The sequence below is a fragment of the Mesoplodon mirus genome, assembly GCF_964341445.2.
Source record: "Mesoplodon mirus genome assembly, chromosome: 13".
NCBI classification, from domain to species: Eukaryota; Metazoa; Chordata; class Mammalia; order Artiodactyla; family Ziphiidae; genus Mesoplodon; species Mesoplodon mirus.
Window position 1 is genome coordinate 44,150,153 of NC_138989.1, and position 18,645 is coordinate 44,168,797.

The 18,645-nt window shown below is 40.8% G+C and overlaps 1 protein-coding gene across 1 annotated transcript in view; it reads right to left on the reverse strand.

The window, feature by feature from the left end:
• Window positions 1-18,645, reverse strand: part of CDH2 (cadherin 2) — a 224,688-nt gene that overhangs the window by 185,273 nt on the left and 20,770 nt on the right. Inside the window, exon 2 of the mRNA XM_082641129.1 lies at window positions 8,517-8,628. Within this exon, the coding sequence (XP_082497255.1) occupies window positions 8,517-8,628 (112 nt within the window). The remainder of the gene's footprint in view (window positions 1-8,516; window positions 8,629-18,645) is intronic.

An 18,645-nucleotide genomic window follows, 5' to 3' on the forward strand; every position in this document is an offset into this window, starting at 1 on the left:
ATAAACCATAATGGAAAAGAATATGAAAAAGAATGTATATATGTGTAACTGAGTCACTTTGCTGTACAGCAGTAATTAACACAACATTGTAATTCAACTTTACTTCAATAAAAAAAAAATTTAAAAAACCCAACATCCTTGGTTGACCCTCCTTCCCTCTCCAACCTCCACCCAATTTCTCTCCTTCCTTCTAAAGGAAAACTCAACCTGTAGCCAGCTTCCTTCCTCCACCTGACTGTGGAATACACCTGAGTCAAAGACGTCCAGCTACCACCATGCTGCGAAATCCATGGTGAATTCTCAGTCCTCATCTGAGCTGACCCGTCAGTAGCATTTGGCACAGGTGGTCACTCCCTCCCTGTGAAACACTCCTTCATTTGCCTTTGAAGACACCACATCCTACTGATTTTTCCCCTAACTCTCTGGTCACTCTTTCTCGGTCTCCATTCCTCCTCTTTTTTTCCTTTTGAGTCATATCTTTAAAATAAGAAATCATAACTGTAAAGGGATGAAAAAGCTCCTGCATAAAATTTTAACAGCCATATATCCCAAATATTTGAGACCCTAGTCAAAAACTATCTAAATTTTAGAGGAAATGCCCATTATCACGTTGATAAAGGCATAAAACCAATCTTTTGGGGTTTTTTAAAATTTTATTTTATTCAAGTAGAGTTGATTTACAATGTAAACTTATTTTTTAATTTTTTAAGTTTTTTATTGTAGTATAATTGCTTTACAATGTTGTGTTAGTTTCTGCTGTACAATGAAGTGAATCAGCTATATGTATACTTATGTCCCCTCCCTCTTGGACCTCCCTCCCCACCCCATCCCACCCATCTAGGTCATCAAAGAGCAAGATGAACCTATCTTCAGGGCAGGAATAGAAATGCAGACATAGAGAACGGATGGGTGGACACAGGGGGCAAGGGGAGGGTGGGATGAATTGGAAGATTAGGTTTGACATAAATACGCTGCCATGTATAAAACAGATAGTTAGTGGGAACCTGCTGTTGTGTTCATTTCTACTGTACAGCAAAGTGATTCAGTTATACATATATGTACCTCTCTATATACATTCTTTTTCATATTCTTTTCCATTATGGTTTATCGTAAGATATTGCATATAGTTCCCTGTGCTATAAAGTAGGACCTTGTTGTTTATCTCCATACCACCTCTTAATCCTGACTTCCTAACCCTGGAGTGCTCAAAGGCGCCATATGAAACCATTTCTTTCTCTCTTCGGTTTTCTCCTCCTCACACTTAGTGAAAATCCTCTTATGATTTCACCCTGGGTCATGGCTTTCCTTCATACACTTAGGACTCCCCATTCTAGAGCCCAGCCCACTTCACTAAACCCCAAACCCACAACTCAATGTCTTCTTACCTATCTTTGATATTCATCTCCACACACTCAAACCAAGCTCCCGATCGTTCCCATCTCAGTGACTAATGTCCTACCCAGGGTTCAGACCAAATATCACAGAGTCATCCTTGACCCCTCTTTTCTCACAACCAATCCATCAAATCCTGTCAGCTCTACTGCCAAAACATATTCCGAGAACAAAGTTGGACATCTATCTCACACTACATTCAAAAATTAACTCAAAATGGGTCAGTGATCTAAATAGAAGAGCTAAAATCATAAAAACCTTAGAAGAAAACACAGGAATAAATCTTTATGACCTTGGATTTTACAATGGATTCTTAGATGTGACACCAAAAGCAAGAGCAATAAGAGGAAAAACAGGCAAGTTGTACCTCGTCAAAGTTAGAAACTTTTTGCATAAAAGAATGTTATCAAGAAAATGAAAAGACAGCCTAGAGAATGGGAGAAATACTTACAAATCATCTATCTGATAAGGGTCTAGTATCCAGAATACATAAAAACTTTTACAACTCAGAAATGAAAAGCAAACAATTAAAAAATGGGCAAAGGACCTTTCTTTAAAGAAGATATACTAATGATACACATGAGAAGATTCTCAACATTATTAGTCGTTCGGGAAATGCAAATCACAACCACAAAGAGGTACCACTTCACACTCACTAGGATGGTTACTATCAAAATAAACAGAAAACAACAAGTTTTGGTGAGAATACTGAACAATTGGAACGCTTGCATAGTGCTGGTGGGAATGCAAAATGATTCAGCTGCTGTGGAGAACGGTTTGTCAGTTCCTCAAAAAGTTAAACACAGAATTACCATACGACCTCTTAATTCCGTTCCCAGGTATATACCCAAAAGAATTGAAAAAAGGTACTCAAAAAAGTCTATGTATACCCATGTTCAAACCAGCGCTATTCACAATAGCCAAAAGGTGATAAGATCCCAGATGTCCATCCATTAACGATGGGTAAACAAATTGTAAACTATATACACATATACATACGTACAATGGAATACTATCAATCGTAAGACGGAATGATGTACTGATACATGCTACAATCTGGATGAACCTCCAAAACATGCTAAAGTGAAAGAAGCCAGACACAAAAGATCTGTGGAACTGAAGAGGATTTTGGAGAAAATGTTTAATGGATAAGGAGTTTTACTTAGAAGTGGTAAAAATTATTTGGAACTAGATAGAGGCGGTGCTTACAAAACACCGAAAGGCACTAAATTCCATTGAATGGTTCACTTTTAAATGGTTAATTTTATGTTACGTAAATTTCACTTCAATAAATTATTTTTTTACTATTCAGAGTCCACCCCCTTTTCTTACCTCTACAACTACTACCTTGGTTTAAGTCACTGTCTTCTCTCACCTAGATTATCACTAGCCTCCTACTTTGTCTCCTCTTCCCCTCATATCCCCTTTGGGGTTTTTCTCAACACAACAGCGAGAATAATACTATTTTGTCAGTCAGATCATGTCTTTCCTCTGCTGAAAGCCTTGTGATAGCTTTTTACCTCCTAGTAGTTAAAGCCTACGTCCTCACGGTGGTCTACAGGACCCCACACAACGTGGCCCGCCACTGCTCCAGCCTCATCTGACTTCACCCCCTACTACTCTGCCCCTTCCGCTCTCCATGTCTTGTCACATGGAGGCTCTTTGCTGCCCCTTCAACATTTCAGACACAATCCTGCCTCAGGGCCTTTGCACTTGCTGTTTGCTGTTATTTCAAATGTTCCTCTCCCAGTTATCTATAGCTCTTGGACCATGTGCAACATCAATACTTATTCAAATGTCTCCTATGCAATGACACCTCCCCGACCAACCTATTTAAACAACAAAACCACACATTCTCCCTATTTCCCTTCTCTGCATTAGTTTTCACCATAGCATCTAGCATAAAGTAAATTTTACTTACTTATTGTGTTTATTTTCTGCCCTCCACCAGATGCTTACTAGACAGGCTAAAAGGACAGACCGAGAGGGGCTCCCTGATCTTAGGAGGACAGATTTTTAAACCGATACGTTTGCACAGGTGAGGTGTGACTTACTTTCTTTATCACAGATCTGGCTGCTAGTCTGTGAGACGGCAGACCTCAGCTACTCCAGATAACTGAAGGCTATGTATAACTGCAAAAGGACTTCGAAAAAAAAAAAGAGAGACCAACCAAACTGGCTTATCTTGGTTTGCAGCAGTGCATTAAGAAACCTGGACCTAAAATACATCACATTGAAAGGGATATAAAAAATTCCAAGTCTTAAATAAAGTCTCAATGATTACGATGAAAACAAGGATGAAAGTTCTTAGTTCTTATGTTGATCTTATTACATCCTTAATAGTTCTTTAAAAAATAAATGTCACAAGGTATTAAAAAAAAAGTTCTCCACCCCTGAGAATCTCTATTTCATTTGTAACTCCTAAGAGCCTATCATCAATATCCAAGAGAACAATTTCAGTCCTTAACACCTTTTCCCACAATCAATTGGGAATCAGTAAAGTGTAAAGGGCTGCCCAACAGTATAAACAAGATGCTTAGAAACCTACCTTTTAAATATCTTAAAACATTTACACATTCAATAACAACAAAAAAAGATTTATCAAAATGTAAAAAAAAACACACTAATTTAAACAAAAGCCAAGGTTTCCTAACATATTCATACAAGCCTGGAACACAGCAGAACTGCTTAAAATATAGATGGCTTCCCAATTCAGTAATGTGTAACATACACAAGCACTTATATTACTAAAAAAGTAGTGCAGTTGTATAGTCCTACTAGATAATAAAAAAATTTCAGTACTGGTATCTAAAGATACCATATGACAGCTTCCTCTCAGCATGTTAATGCAGACGAGCCTCAATCAGTAAGTAAACTAATCTAAATCAAATTCCATCTAGTTGAAAATAATCATCATGGGCTGCCCAGAGTTGGTGAGTCTGAATGCATTACTGAAGAGCTTCTTGGTAATTGCAGGTTGCTATTTATGTTGACCGGAGTTGGAGGAGTTTACTTAGCGAGATGTCTAAGCATGCGGACCACCAATGCAAAACACACAGGAAAATCACTCTTCACATCCAGCCTAAAAACAGCTTAGATGCTCTCTGCTGATATTACAGCATGGTTGTTATTTCCTAGTGTCAGATACACTGCTGGTGACAGAATGAAAATTTATGATTGCAGTTATTTTATTTCAAGTAATGTGCTCCCATAAGAGATTTTTTCTAGTTCAGTGGAGTGTAAGTTAAATATTCAAGACTAAATATTATTTTCTAAAGCCCTAAATGTTTCTGCTTGTAAACAGGTATGCACAAAATACTCATAGTGACAATCACTGAGAGATATTTTTTAATCATAGGGGGGTTTGTTTGCCTTAGCGTCACCAATTCCCAAATACGTCTAGTAACACAGAAACCATGGTGTTAAGTGGGAAATAAAGAAGACCAACTCTAAGATAAACTTGTCACGAGACACATGGACAGGTAGGCTAGCTCTCACTCTTCCCTGTGTTATTGCATAATGGCTTTTTATCATCATCATCATCATCACTAAATTAGGTATCAGAAACCTGGGTTCTAACTCCGGATCTATAGTTAACAATCTAAGGAACTGTACAGTCATGGGAAAAGCCTATTATGTCTCTGAGATACAATTTGCTTACCTGTAAAATGAGGGGGTTGGCAAGAAATGCTTTTAAAACAATAGAAAAATGCAAGGTAAAAATGACTACCCAAACATATTAAAATTGATCCTAATTTACAAAAGGCAAACAGAGAATACCACAGGATAAAAAAGGAATGTTTTTCACCTGAGGGGAAATAGGAAAATGAAAAACACTGTAAAATTCAATGGTAATGAGGTTGGAGAAAAGAACTAACATACTTGCAGCCCTGAAGAGTTCTACAAAAATGCAAAAAAAAAAAAAAATACACTCTCCATTCCCTTTGGCCTAGTAATTTTACTTTTGAACACAAATCCCCAAAGAAAATATCCCTAAAGAAAAATCAGGGTTTGCTAAAAACGAATCTCCACAGCAGCACAATATGTAAGAGAAAAACTGGAAACCACCTGTAAGTGCAAAAATAGAGGCACAGTTAAGTAAGATCTGGTTTTGCTAACAAAATGGAACACAGAGAGGCCTAGATAACCATTTTTTTGAAGTACTGACCTCTTTTCAAAAGAGTGGAAATATTCAACATGATATAATGTGAAACGTGAAGGTTTATCACAAAATACATTTGCCCTCTTTATGATTTTACCAAAAACTCACTGATGAAAACCGTAAGACAAAGTGGAGGGATAGCACTAGCTCATTGGGTCCAGTCTTTCTATGAAATTCATTACAACAGCAGAAAATAGAAGGGGAGGATGGGGAGAAGAGGACGCTCTTCAGACTAGAGCCCGCTGTTCTAACATGACTATAACACTGTCTCTCTCTATCCAATGCTTGATGTTTCTCAAGCACCTTCACAAAGATTGTGACTTCACTGTTTGAAAAAGAATCAGCTTTCATGGCACTTATACACCCAAATGTTAAACTTTTGTACAAGTCTAGTGCACCAGGAACGTACACTATGAAACCATCCTATACATACGGTTGGACTACTGTCCTCCTTTCCCCAAATGTCATCAGTGGGAAATTAAAGGAAGCATCAAGAGTTAGGAGTCATGACTTCAACAGGTTTTTAGACTCTAATGTCAACCTTAATATGGTAGAACCTGCCATGAGGCAAATGCCTTGGAAAACTGTTGCATATTCATTATGCACAATTACTTCTTTCCTTGAACACTGTAAATCATAAAACCATGGCAAGAGTGATCACTCTGGTTGGCCTTGCAATAGATTCCTCTCAGCTTTAGAATATACACGGTGAATGGACTTAGCGCAGAACGTAGAAGTCGTGAATATAATTATGGTATGGTATTTATTTGGGTTCAGTGGACACACCCAACTTTGGATTATCATCTCACTAAAAACTCCAAAAAGACAGAAAAGGTAATAAATAAATAAATAAATAGAATTCTTCTAAGTAACAATTCCCCCAAATAAATATAACCGGTGACAACACTCTTGTAAAAAGGAATGTTGATGTTTCACAAAAGCCTTCCTCCTTCCAAAGAAAAAAGTTTTTTCTACGAATCAATACTATGAACTTTATGTTTCACACATTGAGATGCTGGTGTTCTTTAACATATTCTATGAATGATAAAGAAAAAAAATAATGGTGTGTCAGGAGAGAAACAGTTTTATCAAAAAGGCTAAAAGATAAAAATGGTAATAACTGGGCATACGGAAAGCGCAGAAATTTTACCAGACACTGTCATACACACTCCCCTCAGAGATGGCTAGAGCACAAAGTCAGAAGTATTTTCAATCTTTTATATTTACAAGTCTAGCGAAGTCCCAAGTTTCTAGGTTATACTAAAATGACACTGGCAATCAGCTGTGTCTGGTTTCTACTGTCACCAGCATTATCTAATAACTAAAAAACAGGCTTTCATTTTCAAAACTATTCGGCATGCCAATGTATTTCATCTTAAGTCAATGGCTTCTAGAGACAGACCATGTGTTTATTTGTAACCAGCAAATTTCAACAAGCTTTTAGAAGGAGAAAGTAGGAGAAGGAATTATCCATTTAAAAATGTATCTCAAAAATAAAATGCAAAAATGCAACAAATTCCACTGACATTTTTGCTCTGCCTGAATTATTCTTTAGAATCATATCAATATATTTTTTCAGCATTCAAATAATATTTAAGGTCACATAGGTCCTAGGATGCCACATAATAATTTACAGATTTAAAGAAAATGTCAAATGTGCAGAACTCTGAGACTTGCATTAAGTAAAAAAAAATCTACACACTTTGATTTGAATTAAACCTCTGTCGCATCAACCATTAACCACTAGATGAGATAGCAATTCAGCATTGAGACAGACTGATTTAACATTTACTCATTAAAATACCATGTGATGAGGCAGGGACGGGAGAATGTCTTTAAATAAAAAATCAACTTCAGAAAGATCACATAGGTGTTAAGCAAATCACAATCAGAACAGAAATGAAAATAAAAGATAACCTGCACCACAGATGCTTAGTAGGGTCCATTTACATTTCAAAGTCCTCTGTCTATGGTATTCTTAAGTATGGTACCACTAAGGTTTGTCAGAGCTACAGAGACACTTCAATTAAGGCTGTGTGGTAGAGCCCTATGTAAATTAATTAGTTGAGGTCGCTCAGATTTTCTAAAAGCGACTGTCTAAAATAGGCTCAGAGAGATGCACGATTTGTGGGAAATTAGAACCAAATACAACTTCTTAATCAATTCTTCTTGCTTTCCTATTTCAATGACATTTTGTGTAATGATAAGTAAGTCCATGAAAATATTACTACCCAAAATTTTACTTGCTTTCAATTAGAGGTAACAGAAGGGACTTTGAATTTTGCTTTTGATTTCAAGTTTTATTTCAGATTTAATCTAGACTTATTGGCAAGAGTTTTCATATGATAACTATGATGACCTTGATCCATATTGACAGGAGATGAGTCTATATTGGAAATTCACATATATTACGACTAAAGCAGCTATCTAGTAATTTCTATATACAATGGCATAATAAAAATATGGATTTCATGCTCCTGTCTTGAGACTTTACCTGCTAAATCTGTTCATTATAATTTTGCTAAATATTAAAGTTTGACATGTCTCAGCAGAGATAATATTATAGCCATTTCTTTGATTCAAAATACTAAGTAGATGATAGCTGTAAATAATTTTTAAAAGCAGTAGAATCAGATATTTGGTAAATATGATTTTTCAACATAAGTAAAATGTAGGCAGAAAATTGTAAAAATTAATTGTGTGATGGTTTCCACTGTAAGTGAAAAATGAAAGCTCTCTGATGTTTTCAAGAGATCGGGAGCCTTCCAATTATGTACATAAGAGATTCGTGAGCTCTTCTGTAATCCTAAAATAAAGTCCCTACAGTTTCATTATAGGGACAGTGAAAAATTCATACTTATTGTACAGTAGAGATCATTTAGAGACTTTTTCAACTGCAGCGTGGAACAGTGTTTCAAGAGCACAGACGCTGTGTGTACAAATGTATCTTTTGAGATCCTACCATTGAGAAGAGGCTGTCCTTCGAGCACATCCTGGGACAAGACTGCACTGTAAACATCTTCAGGAAATCCAGTCTTGCATAATGCGATCTCACCAGAAGCCTCCACAGACGCCTGCAACACGAGGACAAAAATGTGTGCGGTGATTGCCACCTCCTTCAACCGAGAAACATCCCACTTGGCATAAAGCCTTGCTTTTCCCACCATTTTGTACAAATAACCCCTTTGTTTTCAGAGTGGTTGCGATTAGAGTGTAGAGGTCAAAGGGTTAATCTTTTTGATAACTAGGGTAGAAGAAACAAATCCCACTTGTCCAGTAAAATCTAAATAATACACATTCCAGGTTCTTCTAAGGACTGAACATTTCCATTAAAATGGTCATTGTGAATGAAAAACTCAAGTGAAGCAGGAGGTGGGAGGACAGCCCAAGAGTTTTGAGGCTCCACAAATCACCGTCACTAACTTAACTTCGCAAGAAACATGTATACGTTTGAGTATATTGATTTTTATATTCTCGTCTAATTCTCTATGAAGTTTGTTTCAATATACCCTTGAATTAAAAAACAAAATTTCAATATACTTACTGCAGGATATAGAGTGTCTTATACCAAGTAAAACCAGTCAATCGAAAGTATATATTTCTCTAGACTCACAGACACAGATAAAAAACAAACTTATGGTCACCAAAGGGGAAAGGCAGGGGAAGGATAAATTAGGAGTTTGGGATTAACAGATACACACCACTATATACAAATTAGATAAAAAACAAGGACCTACTGTATGGCACAGGGAACTATATTCAATATCTTCTAATAACCTATAAGGGAAAAGAATCTGAAAAAAAAAATATATATATATAAAACTGATCACTTTGCTGTACACCTGAAACTAACACAACACTGTAAGTCAACTATACTTCAATTTTTTAAAAAAGGTGTATCTTTCTCTAATTTGATCAAGGGCAAGAACACATTAAAAATGTAAATAAAAATTAATATAATTATGTTTCCTTTTTATACTTAAAAATGAGAAAGTCACTCTCTCTTGCCGTGTTCTTCTGTCTCATCACATACACAGCTAACTACCCAGTGGGCTGAAATCTCCATCATACCAAGTGCTATCCACCTGCCGCCACCGTCCCCACCCCAAGTTAATTTCCCTACTTCCTACTGACATCATCACAGGATGATTAAGCCTCAGTAGAACTCATGCAGCATTTACGTTAATTATAAAAATCTTTACCCGGCCCTGATGGGGATCCAAATACAGGAGCAAGAGAGTGGACAGAAGCTGCCTGAAGGAGGGATTTCAAAAGCTCCAGGGCCAGCCTTAGGAGCGGTCTGCACTGGGGAGGAGAACCAGAAATTGGGACGAAGGAGAAAGGGAGGTCCCAGAAATAGGGAGACCTCAAAACAGTTGTCTGAATGAAGCCATACAGCACAGCTTCACAACTGAAGGACTTCCTGGATGATGCATGGGAAGTATTGCAAATACTGAAGTTGCAAGAATCCAGACTAATCTAGTATTTAAAGGATTCTTTTCAGATCCGAGAAAATCAAGAGAAAAGGACATTTGGACTTTGTTAAATCTCACACAGTATCTAATCTCAAAAACGTATTTGGAGCAACAGTGAGATATTAGGTCACACCCATCAAATTAGCAAACAATATTGAGTCTGTTAAGGGCAAGAGAAGATTGTCTCAAGTCAAGGATACAGAGCAATCAACCCCCTTACACAGGTATCACCTTGGAGTGCAATTCGGAAAATCCTAGTAAAGGTAAAAGTAGACATATCCTACATGGCAGGTATATTCCCTGGGAAACTCTCCCATGGGCGCCCCTGTCAACATGTGCAGCAATGTTCACTGCAGCATGGTTGTAACTGCAGGACCTAGAAACTGCCTAAACGCCCATCAATAGGAGAAATGGACCAATAAATTTTCACTTAGTCAAAAAAAAAAAAACATTAAAGTGGAAGAATTGGAGCTACATCTATCCACGAGGTTCCATCTCAAAACAAATACTCAGTTTCTTTAACTTTCATGTAAGGTTGAAAGAAAAATTTAATTATAAATCAACCCAGAAACGACTATTATCTTTAGTAAGTTCAGAAATCTATTCATACGACATCCCACATTCAGATTGACAACAAGGTGCACTGCAGTCTAAATCGTGCAAACAAAAACCAAAAATCCAAATCATGATTGATGACTGTTTTTATATATAAGGTATGAATTCAAAGGCTAATGTACAACATACATATGTAGTAAGAATATAAAAATATACAAAGTAGCGATAAGCACCAAATTTAGGAGAGTCGCTACCCCGGGGGGGAAGGTGAGTCAGGAAAAGCATCAGGAAGAATCCTACAGGCAGCTTTGATTTTATTTGTCATAATTCATTTCTTTCTAAAAGAACCTAAAGCAAACAGGGTAAAATGTGAAGGTGTGCACAGACATGTGGGTGCAAAGTATATCATTCCCTGTATACCCTGCCTGCTCTACATATTTCAAAGTGAGAAAGAGAAAATCGCTAGGACTCTCTGAGAAGTAAGAACTTGGGCCTCCAACAGCCATCGAGTTTGGGACACAGGGTGATATTTTGCTACTTGCCAGCTGCAAACATCTAGGCATTTATACTGGCCCTGGCAAAGAGCAAGCTCTTCTAGTTAACTTTTAGCTAACTTTTAAAACAAACAAAGGGAAGTCCCAAGTTCGCCATGTAAGTTGGACCAATGTGTTCTACATCTGTGTCCCAGTGACAGGTTAGGGGTTAAGGGGCCTTTTTACCTCCAGCCTTCCCGCTACAGAGGGGAGCCGTGGTGGGGATCCAACCCCAAGAGGTAGATGGGAACAGAGCTCGGAGGGGGCAGCTGGCCAGAGACAAACAAGGGTCACATTCCATCCTGTGGGTGGTAGGGTTAGGGCAGCGTGTGGTTTTCTAGGTGAACTCTCAGAGGGCAATGAAGTCTACAGACTAGAGGGAAACTGTCATCTCTTCTTTAACTCCACTCCTAGTGTCTTGTTTTCTCGTGGATCTGCCCTAAGGGAGAGGAATAAGCAGCAACGTGCTCCCCATCCGAACCCACAGGAATGGGATTTCAAGGCCACATCAAGTCCATCCGTAACACCGTGAATGTTCATCTCTGAGCTTCCGTCTCCGCCTTATCCCAGAAAAGGGAACTCCTGTCCCCCTTCTCCTTATCAAGGAAAAGAGCATCTACTACCCGCATAGGGTGGCTATGAGAATTCCTGAAACCGTGTTTGTAAAGCACATCTCTAACAAATGCTGGCTACCAATATTAAACAGCCATGGGCGCCCTGTATTACTTTATGAGATTTTCATATTTTTAAACAACTGAAACTTTTCTGAAGTCTTCTTCCCCAAGACAAAATGGACCCACAAAATAACATGCTATTATTATTCTATAATGTGTTTTCTTTTTTTTTTTTTTTGCGGTACGCTGGCCTCTCACTGCTGTGGCCTCTCCCGATGCGGAGCACAGGCTCCGGACGCGCAGGCTCAGTGGCCATGGCTCACGGGCCCAGCCACTCCGCGGCACGCAGGATCCTCCCGGACCGGGGCAAGAACCCGTGTCCCCTGCGTCGGCAGGCGGACTCTCAACCACTGCGCCACTAGGGAAGCCCCTATAATGTGTTTTCTTAAAAACAAGCTCCATAAAATTATTCAAGTATATATTTCTCCCTATTAATTTATTATTAATTTCCCCTCTTAATATTCAGTCCAGGAATAACAAAATTAACATGTTCCTAAAGCAGACAGGAAGCACTGAAATGAATACAATCTCCAAACAGGTCTTTTGTAGATGCGTGGATATCTCATCTAATGCTCACAGCAACCTTACAAAACAGGGGCTGGGACTAAGTCTGGGATCATGCGAGACCCCGGAGCTGGTGACACAACCCATCCAGGGAAGCCAACTCCAACTCATGAAGCCTCTAGTGCCAACAGCTTTTTGGACATTGAAAGTTTTGTAGTCTCACCCATAATGCTTCAACGTTCTCCAACATTCATTCTCAACCCGGGGTAGTACTGCCCCCTCAGGGGACATCTGGCAACATCTGGACACATTTGTCATTGAAACTGGAAGAGGGGATGCCACTGGCTTTTAGTGGCCAGAGGCCAGGGATGCTGCCAACCATTACACAATGCCCAGGACAGCCCCTACCACAGAGAATTAACCAGCCCCAGATGTCAATAGGGCCAATGGTGTGACACCCTGCTCCACAGCGACCCAGAAAACCAGTGACCACTATCCTTAACACCCCCAGCAGTGCGGAGCTCTCTATCTATCCCAACAGCCCAAGAAACTCTTACTGGAACGTTCTCCTTTTCCGAAAGCCCAAAGCCAGCTCCTGTGGCTTCCCGCCGACACTAACTCATCCCTGCGGGGACCAGGAGGAGGGCTCCAGAAGTTCAAAGAGAGGAAGCCTCCTCTCAGAAAGTTCCGTGGGGCTTCCCTGGTGGCGCAGTGGTTGAGAGTCCGCCTGCCGTTGCAGGGGACACGGGTTCATGCCCCGGTCCGGGAGGATCCCACATGCCGCGGAGCGGCTGGTCCCGTGAGCCATGGCCGCTGAGCCTGCGCGTCCGGAGCCTGTGCTCCGCAACGGGAGAGGCCACAGCAGTGAGAGGCCCGCGTACCGCAATAAAAAAAAAAAAAAAATTCCGTGTACAAGGAGGGGGCAGTGAATCGCATGCATTTTCCTAACTTGAATAACGTAGGCCTCAGCACCCGGGTTCTGTAAAGGGCCAGAGAGTGAATATTTGAGGCTTTTCAGGTCACAGGGTCTCCACTGAACCTACTCGGCTCTGCTGCCGAAGTGCAAAAGTGGACAATCAGTAGATGAATAAACATGGTTCTGGTCATTCACATAAAACTTCATTCATGGACATCAAAATTGAAATTTCATATAATTTTCAAGGGTCAAAAGTTATTATTATTCTTACGATTTTTTAAAAAAAGCATTTAAAAATGTGAAAAAGATTCTTGGCCATACAAACTCAGGCACCAGGACTGAAGTTTGTGGATCCCTGGAATAGGACGCTAAGTTTTATAAAACACCACCATCTCACTTAATTCTCACAATAGCCCCCGAGGGGACTGTAATTATCCGAATTTTACAAATAAGCAAACAGATTCTCCCTCAGAGGTGAATACCCAGGACCTCACCTCCAGGAAGAGGAAAAGGCAAGATTCTAATCCTCTAGTCTTGCCAAGTAGGACAAATAGTTACCATTCTTTGCAGAAACATGTATTGAGTGTCTACTTGCCACGGGAAACAGGAGGAAACACAGCCCTGCACTTAGGAAGTTCAAGGCTTCAAGTGAGAGCAAAATAGAGATAATTGCAATAGAAAGTGGCAGTGAGAGGTAGAGGGATGCAGAGGGCACGGGGAGAGCCCGGGGCAGGGATCTGGGGGCCTCCCAAGCCGAGCCCAGGAGGAGTCAGGCAGTGGGGGGCAGGGAAGCCATCCCAGGCAGTCACTGCTTGAGCCAGAACAAGGCAGCAAGAAACAGCACACTGCCTGGGGAATTACAATGAGTTCAGTGTCACGGGAGTCCAAGAAGCAAGGCAGGGAGTCAAAAGTTGAGGCTGGAGAGTTAGACAGTGTTAGATCATAGACGGCTGGGGGCTTGGGGTTATCCTGTTGGCTGTGGGGAGCCAGGCACACATTTTCAGCACAGGCAGATCGTGTTTGATAGAGAATTCTCTGATGCTTCGTGGGAAGTGTGTGTGTGTCTTGTTGGGGGGCAACAAGTGACAGGTTGGCGACAGTTAGGGCACAGACTTGAATCAGGCAGGGGCTGCGGGAATGAGAAAGGGGCGATTGTATCAATATGCAGACCGTTAAAATTGATTCCTCGGCAGGGACTGGAGTGGAAGGGAGGGAGGGGAGGGAGGGAGGAAGGAGGTTTTGCCCTCCTCCTCCGTGTTTCCAGCTGAGTGACCGTGGACATGAGTGGCACAAACTAAGAAAGATAATCGCAAAATTATAACGTCAGGAACAAAGTGCTAAAGCAGCAGAATGGGATGATAAATCTGCCTGTAGAAATCAAAGAAGACTCCATAGCTACAGTGACATTTAGGCTCTGCCTTTAAAGATGATTAAAATTTTGCCAGGAGAAAGAGGAGGAAGTGGAAAAGGGCATCCCAGGCAAAAGGTACAGCACAGACAAAGGCCTTGTTGATTTATATTGAGAGCGCAGTCAACCCAAACAACCCAGGTCTTTTTTACCAGGCAACTGTTAAGTAGTGGCTTCCAGTATCTTTGCTCTGACTTGGGGCCCTGAGGGGTAGCAATTACATTTAACCCTCCAAGACTTGATCTCGATAAATTAATAATCCCATCCAGATTTAGTCATTCCTCCCGGCTGTCTGGATCACCCCAATGTCTTCATAATGATGCTACTCAGATGCTAAAGACAGGGCATGACACATGCCCAGACATGACCCTCCCCACTGACCCAGAGCCATAAACCAGGCTCTGAAGAGGGACAGCCCAGACTTTCAACACGCCAGACTGCCTGAGTTTGAATCCTGCCCGTCACTTACTACCTGGGAGACCTCAGAAGTCCCAGTTCCCCCATGTGTACAATATGGATACTGAGACAGCACCCACGCACAGGGCAGGTGTGAGGATCAAACGAGATCATGTGTAAAGCACTTAGAATAGTGTCTGGCACATGGTTATTCAGGGTATTAGCCCTGAGTAATATCAGTATTGATACTATGATGACAACATGGTCCTACCTCGTACATCTGTCCTAAAGCCCAGTCATTCCCAACTTACTCGGCATAGCAAGTAATCTGGGACATTCACCAAAAATTCTGATTCCTGGGTCCCAACCCAAGACTCACTAACACAGAATCTTAAGAGCTGTGGTGGATAAATCAGTATGTTTAACAAGTGCCCGTGCAGCACTGGGCAGCCACACATCCAACCCAATACCTCCATCTCCCCAAACCTTTCTGAACTCCAGATATGGGCATGCCTACCTTTCCACCCTAGTCTCCAAGTTGAATAACTTTGCAACAAAAGGGAATAAAGAAACAATTATTTTTTTCTGTTCTGAACAAGTCCATGCTGTCTTCTAGTTACTGCGTACATCTGAAAATGAAAATGGCAAGCCAACCTTTCCTCATTACTGGCTGGAGAATTCTGCCCCAGGACAGCATGGGGCCCTCTATTCTTTTGCTTGAACACCACATTTTCTGGATTTGGCTTTTCTTTTTTTTTTTTTCTTTGCGGTACGCGGGCCTCTCACTGCTGTGGCCTCTCCCGTTGCGGAGCACAGGCTCCGGACGCGCAGGCTCAGCGGCCATGGCGCACGGGCCCAGCCGCTCCGCGGCATGTGGGATCCTCCCGGACCGGGGCACGAACCTGCGTCCCCTGCATCGGCAGGCGGACTCTCAACCACTGCACCATCAGGGAAGCCCTGGTTTTTCTTTTAATTGGGACATTAACCCATCCCCAGTCCATTAGTAATTCCCCTGTTCGCCACAGTTCTTCCAAGATGAAAGCAGTGGGCAAGTCCTCCTGGCCCACCAGGATGAAATTCACGCTGGCCAGAGGATCCCCACTCATTTAGTGCTGCTCTGCGTGCTCATACAACCAGCTCACCTGTCCTGAGTTTCAATTTCCTCTTACAAGTATTTGCTCTACTCTTCCCAGGCTGAAGATCGACCTCCTTGTCTAAAAAGGACAAGCATAATTGGAGCAGAGAAGTTCTGTGGGCCTGTTAGGATTGGTCTGTCTGTTCCGGTTCTGAACCCACAGTGACATCGCTTTTTATTCTCATTATGATTTTTCCCATAGTCTCAGTACCACGAGCTTTCAAGCTGAGTCCACTACTCTTTGAGGTTCCTATTACCGTGTTTCTTTTTTATAGTCTTCCTTGGTCACTGGCTCTGCTTTCCAATTTCCTCCAAGTCACTCCTGAATCCAAGCTCTTAAAATATTCCACCGAAGCCAGAGTGGACCTTTCCATCCCCCTCTTCTTCCTGATCAAGATCAGTCATGGTGACTGGCTCAACGTTTCACAGCTGAAAGCAGCCCAAACCTAATGGAAACTTTCTCTACCCTTTCTGGCTCTGAAGACAGCCTACCTAAAACCTAGGCTCTGCTGATTATCATAAACTCTTTAAGTTTAATCAATTGAATGTTTGGGCTCCCCCCCACCATGCCAAACATCGATTTCTTCCTTTTTTCCCTTTCAGATGGTCAGAATCTACTAACAAGTAAAGTACTGAGAAGGTAGATGATCAAATGCAGTCCACAAAGCTGGAAAACTCTTTTGGCTTTATATGTCTGGTTCCCCTTATTCTTTATGGAAACAAAGGCAGGAATGTGTGTAGTAGTTAAGACGGGGCCTCCAAGCAAACCTGATTAGGTTTAAATCCTGGCTCCCCTCTGGCTACCTATGTGACCTTGACAAGCATTATAAATTTATCTGTGCCTCCACCTCTTCCATAATAATAATAATATGGAGAAGAAGAAGGGGGGAGGGGAAGGGGGGAGGAGAAGAAGAAGAAGAGTAGTACTGGTCTCATAGGATTGCTGTGAAGCATAGCAACAATACCCGATTCACCATAAGACAAGGGTTAGCTATTGTCATGATATTGTTGGGGTTTTTTTGTGAAGACTTTTATCTCTTTGCTACATAAATACCCGAGAAATATTTTTAAAGAATTTTGTGAAGTAGGAATACTGAAAAGAAACCAAGGTAATGCACTGTTGGTGGGTATGTAAATAGATACAGCCACTATGGAGAACAGTATGGAGGTTCCTTAAAAAACTAAAAATAGAATTACCATATGACCCAGCAAGCCCACTACTGGGCATATACCCAGAGAAAACCATAATTCAAAAAGACATGCACCCCCATTGTTCACTGCAGCACTATTTACAATAGTCAGGTCATGGAAGCAACCTAAATGCCCATCGACAGACAAATGGATAAAGATGTGGTATACATATACAATGGAATATTACTCAGCCATAAAAAGGAACGAAATTGGGTCAGTTGTAGAGATGTGGATGGATCTAGAGACTGTCATATGGAGTGAAATAAGTCAGAAAGAGAAAAACAAATATCATATATTAACACATATATGTGGAATCTAGAAAAATGGTACAGATGAACCGGTTTGCAGGGCAGAAATAGAGACACAGAAGTACAGAACAAATGTATGGACACCAAGGGTGGGAAGTGGTGGGGGGGGGTGCTGGTGTGATGAATTGGGAGATTGGGATTGACATGTATACAGTGATACGTATAAAACAGATAACTAATAAGAACCTGCTGTATAAAAAATTTAAAAAAAAAGAAACCAAGGTGACAAAGAATAAAACTTCATTCACAAACACGTACAAAAGAAAACAAGTGAAATTCCTTTCATAACAGGTGATGTGTGGGTGTGGGTGGGTAGCGGTGGGGGGGGCAGCTCTGATGATGCTTTTATTATGCCTGTATGTCTTCCAAACAATATAAGCAAATATAAACAATTAGTGAAGACACTTTTAAAGCAGTTAGTGGGGTACATGGTAATAGAATAATGGAACCCTTCAAGACCAATTCTGCATGACTAATTTTTTTTCAATGCTTAAATCCAATTTATCACCATACATTTGCCAGATTCTCTACATTTCACAGGATTCCATCCATGACATGGGAGGCTATGTTAAGAAGATTATTCAAGAGCTAGTGCCACTCTTTAAAGATCTTTCTCTGCATAAGTCATGCCACTGACGACACTTTGAATTTCATACCCCTGGAAATATGCAGAAGTTTAACCCTGGACTTTGATATTTTCGTTTTGTCACATACTGTCCTGGAGAGAGAGCACAGTGTTTTGAACAGGTTAACTCTTTCTTGCCTTCATAATACAACCTAGACCACCTTAGGTGCAGGGGTCACACTGCCCCCTGTGACCCACCTCGTGTCCATCTTTATTTCAATTCTGTTATTAGTACAGGTCCTTGAATATCTCTGGTATCAGTACTTTTATTTTTTTCTGATTTTCATTTCTTTTAATCAAGTAAGGACAAAGAGAGTCAAACAGTGGTGTTGATGCTGGTCCAGGAACCTGACAACCGTGCTGACCTTGAA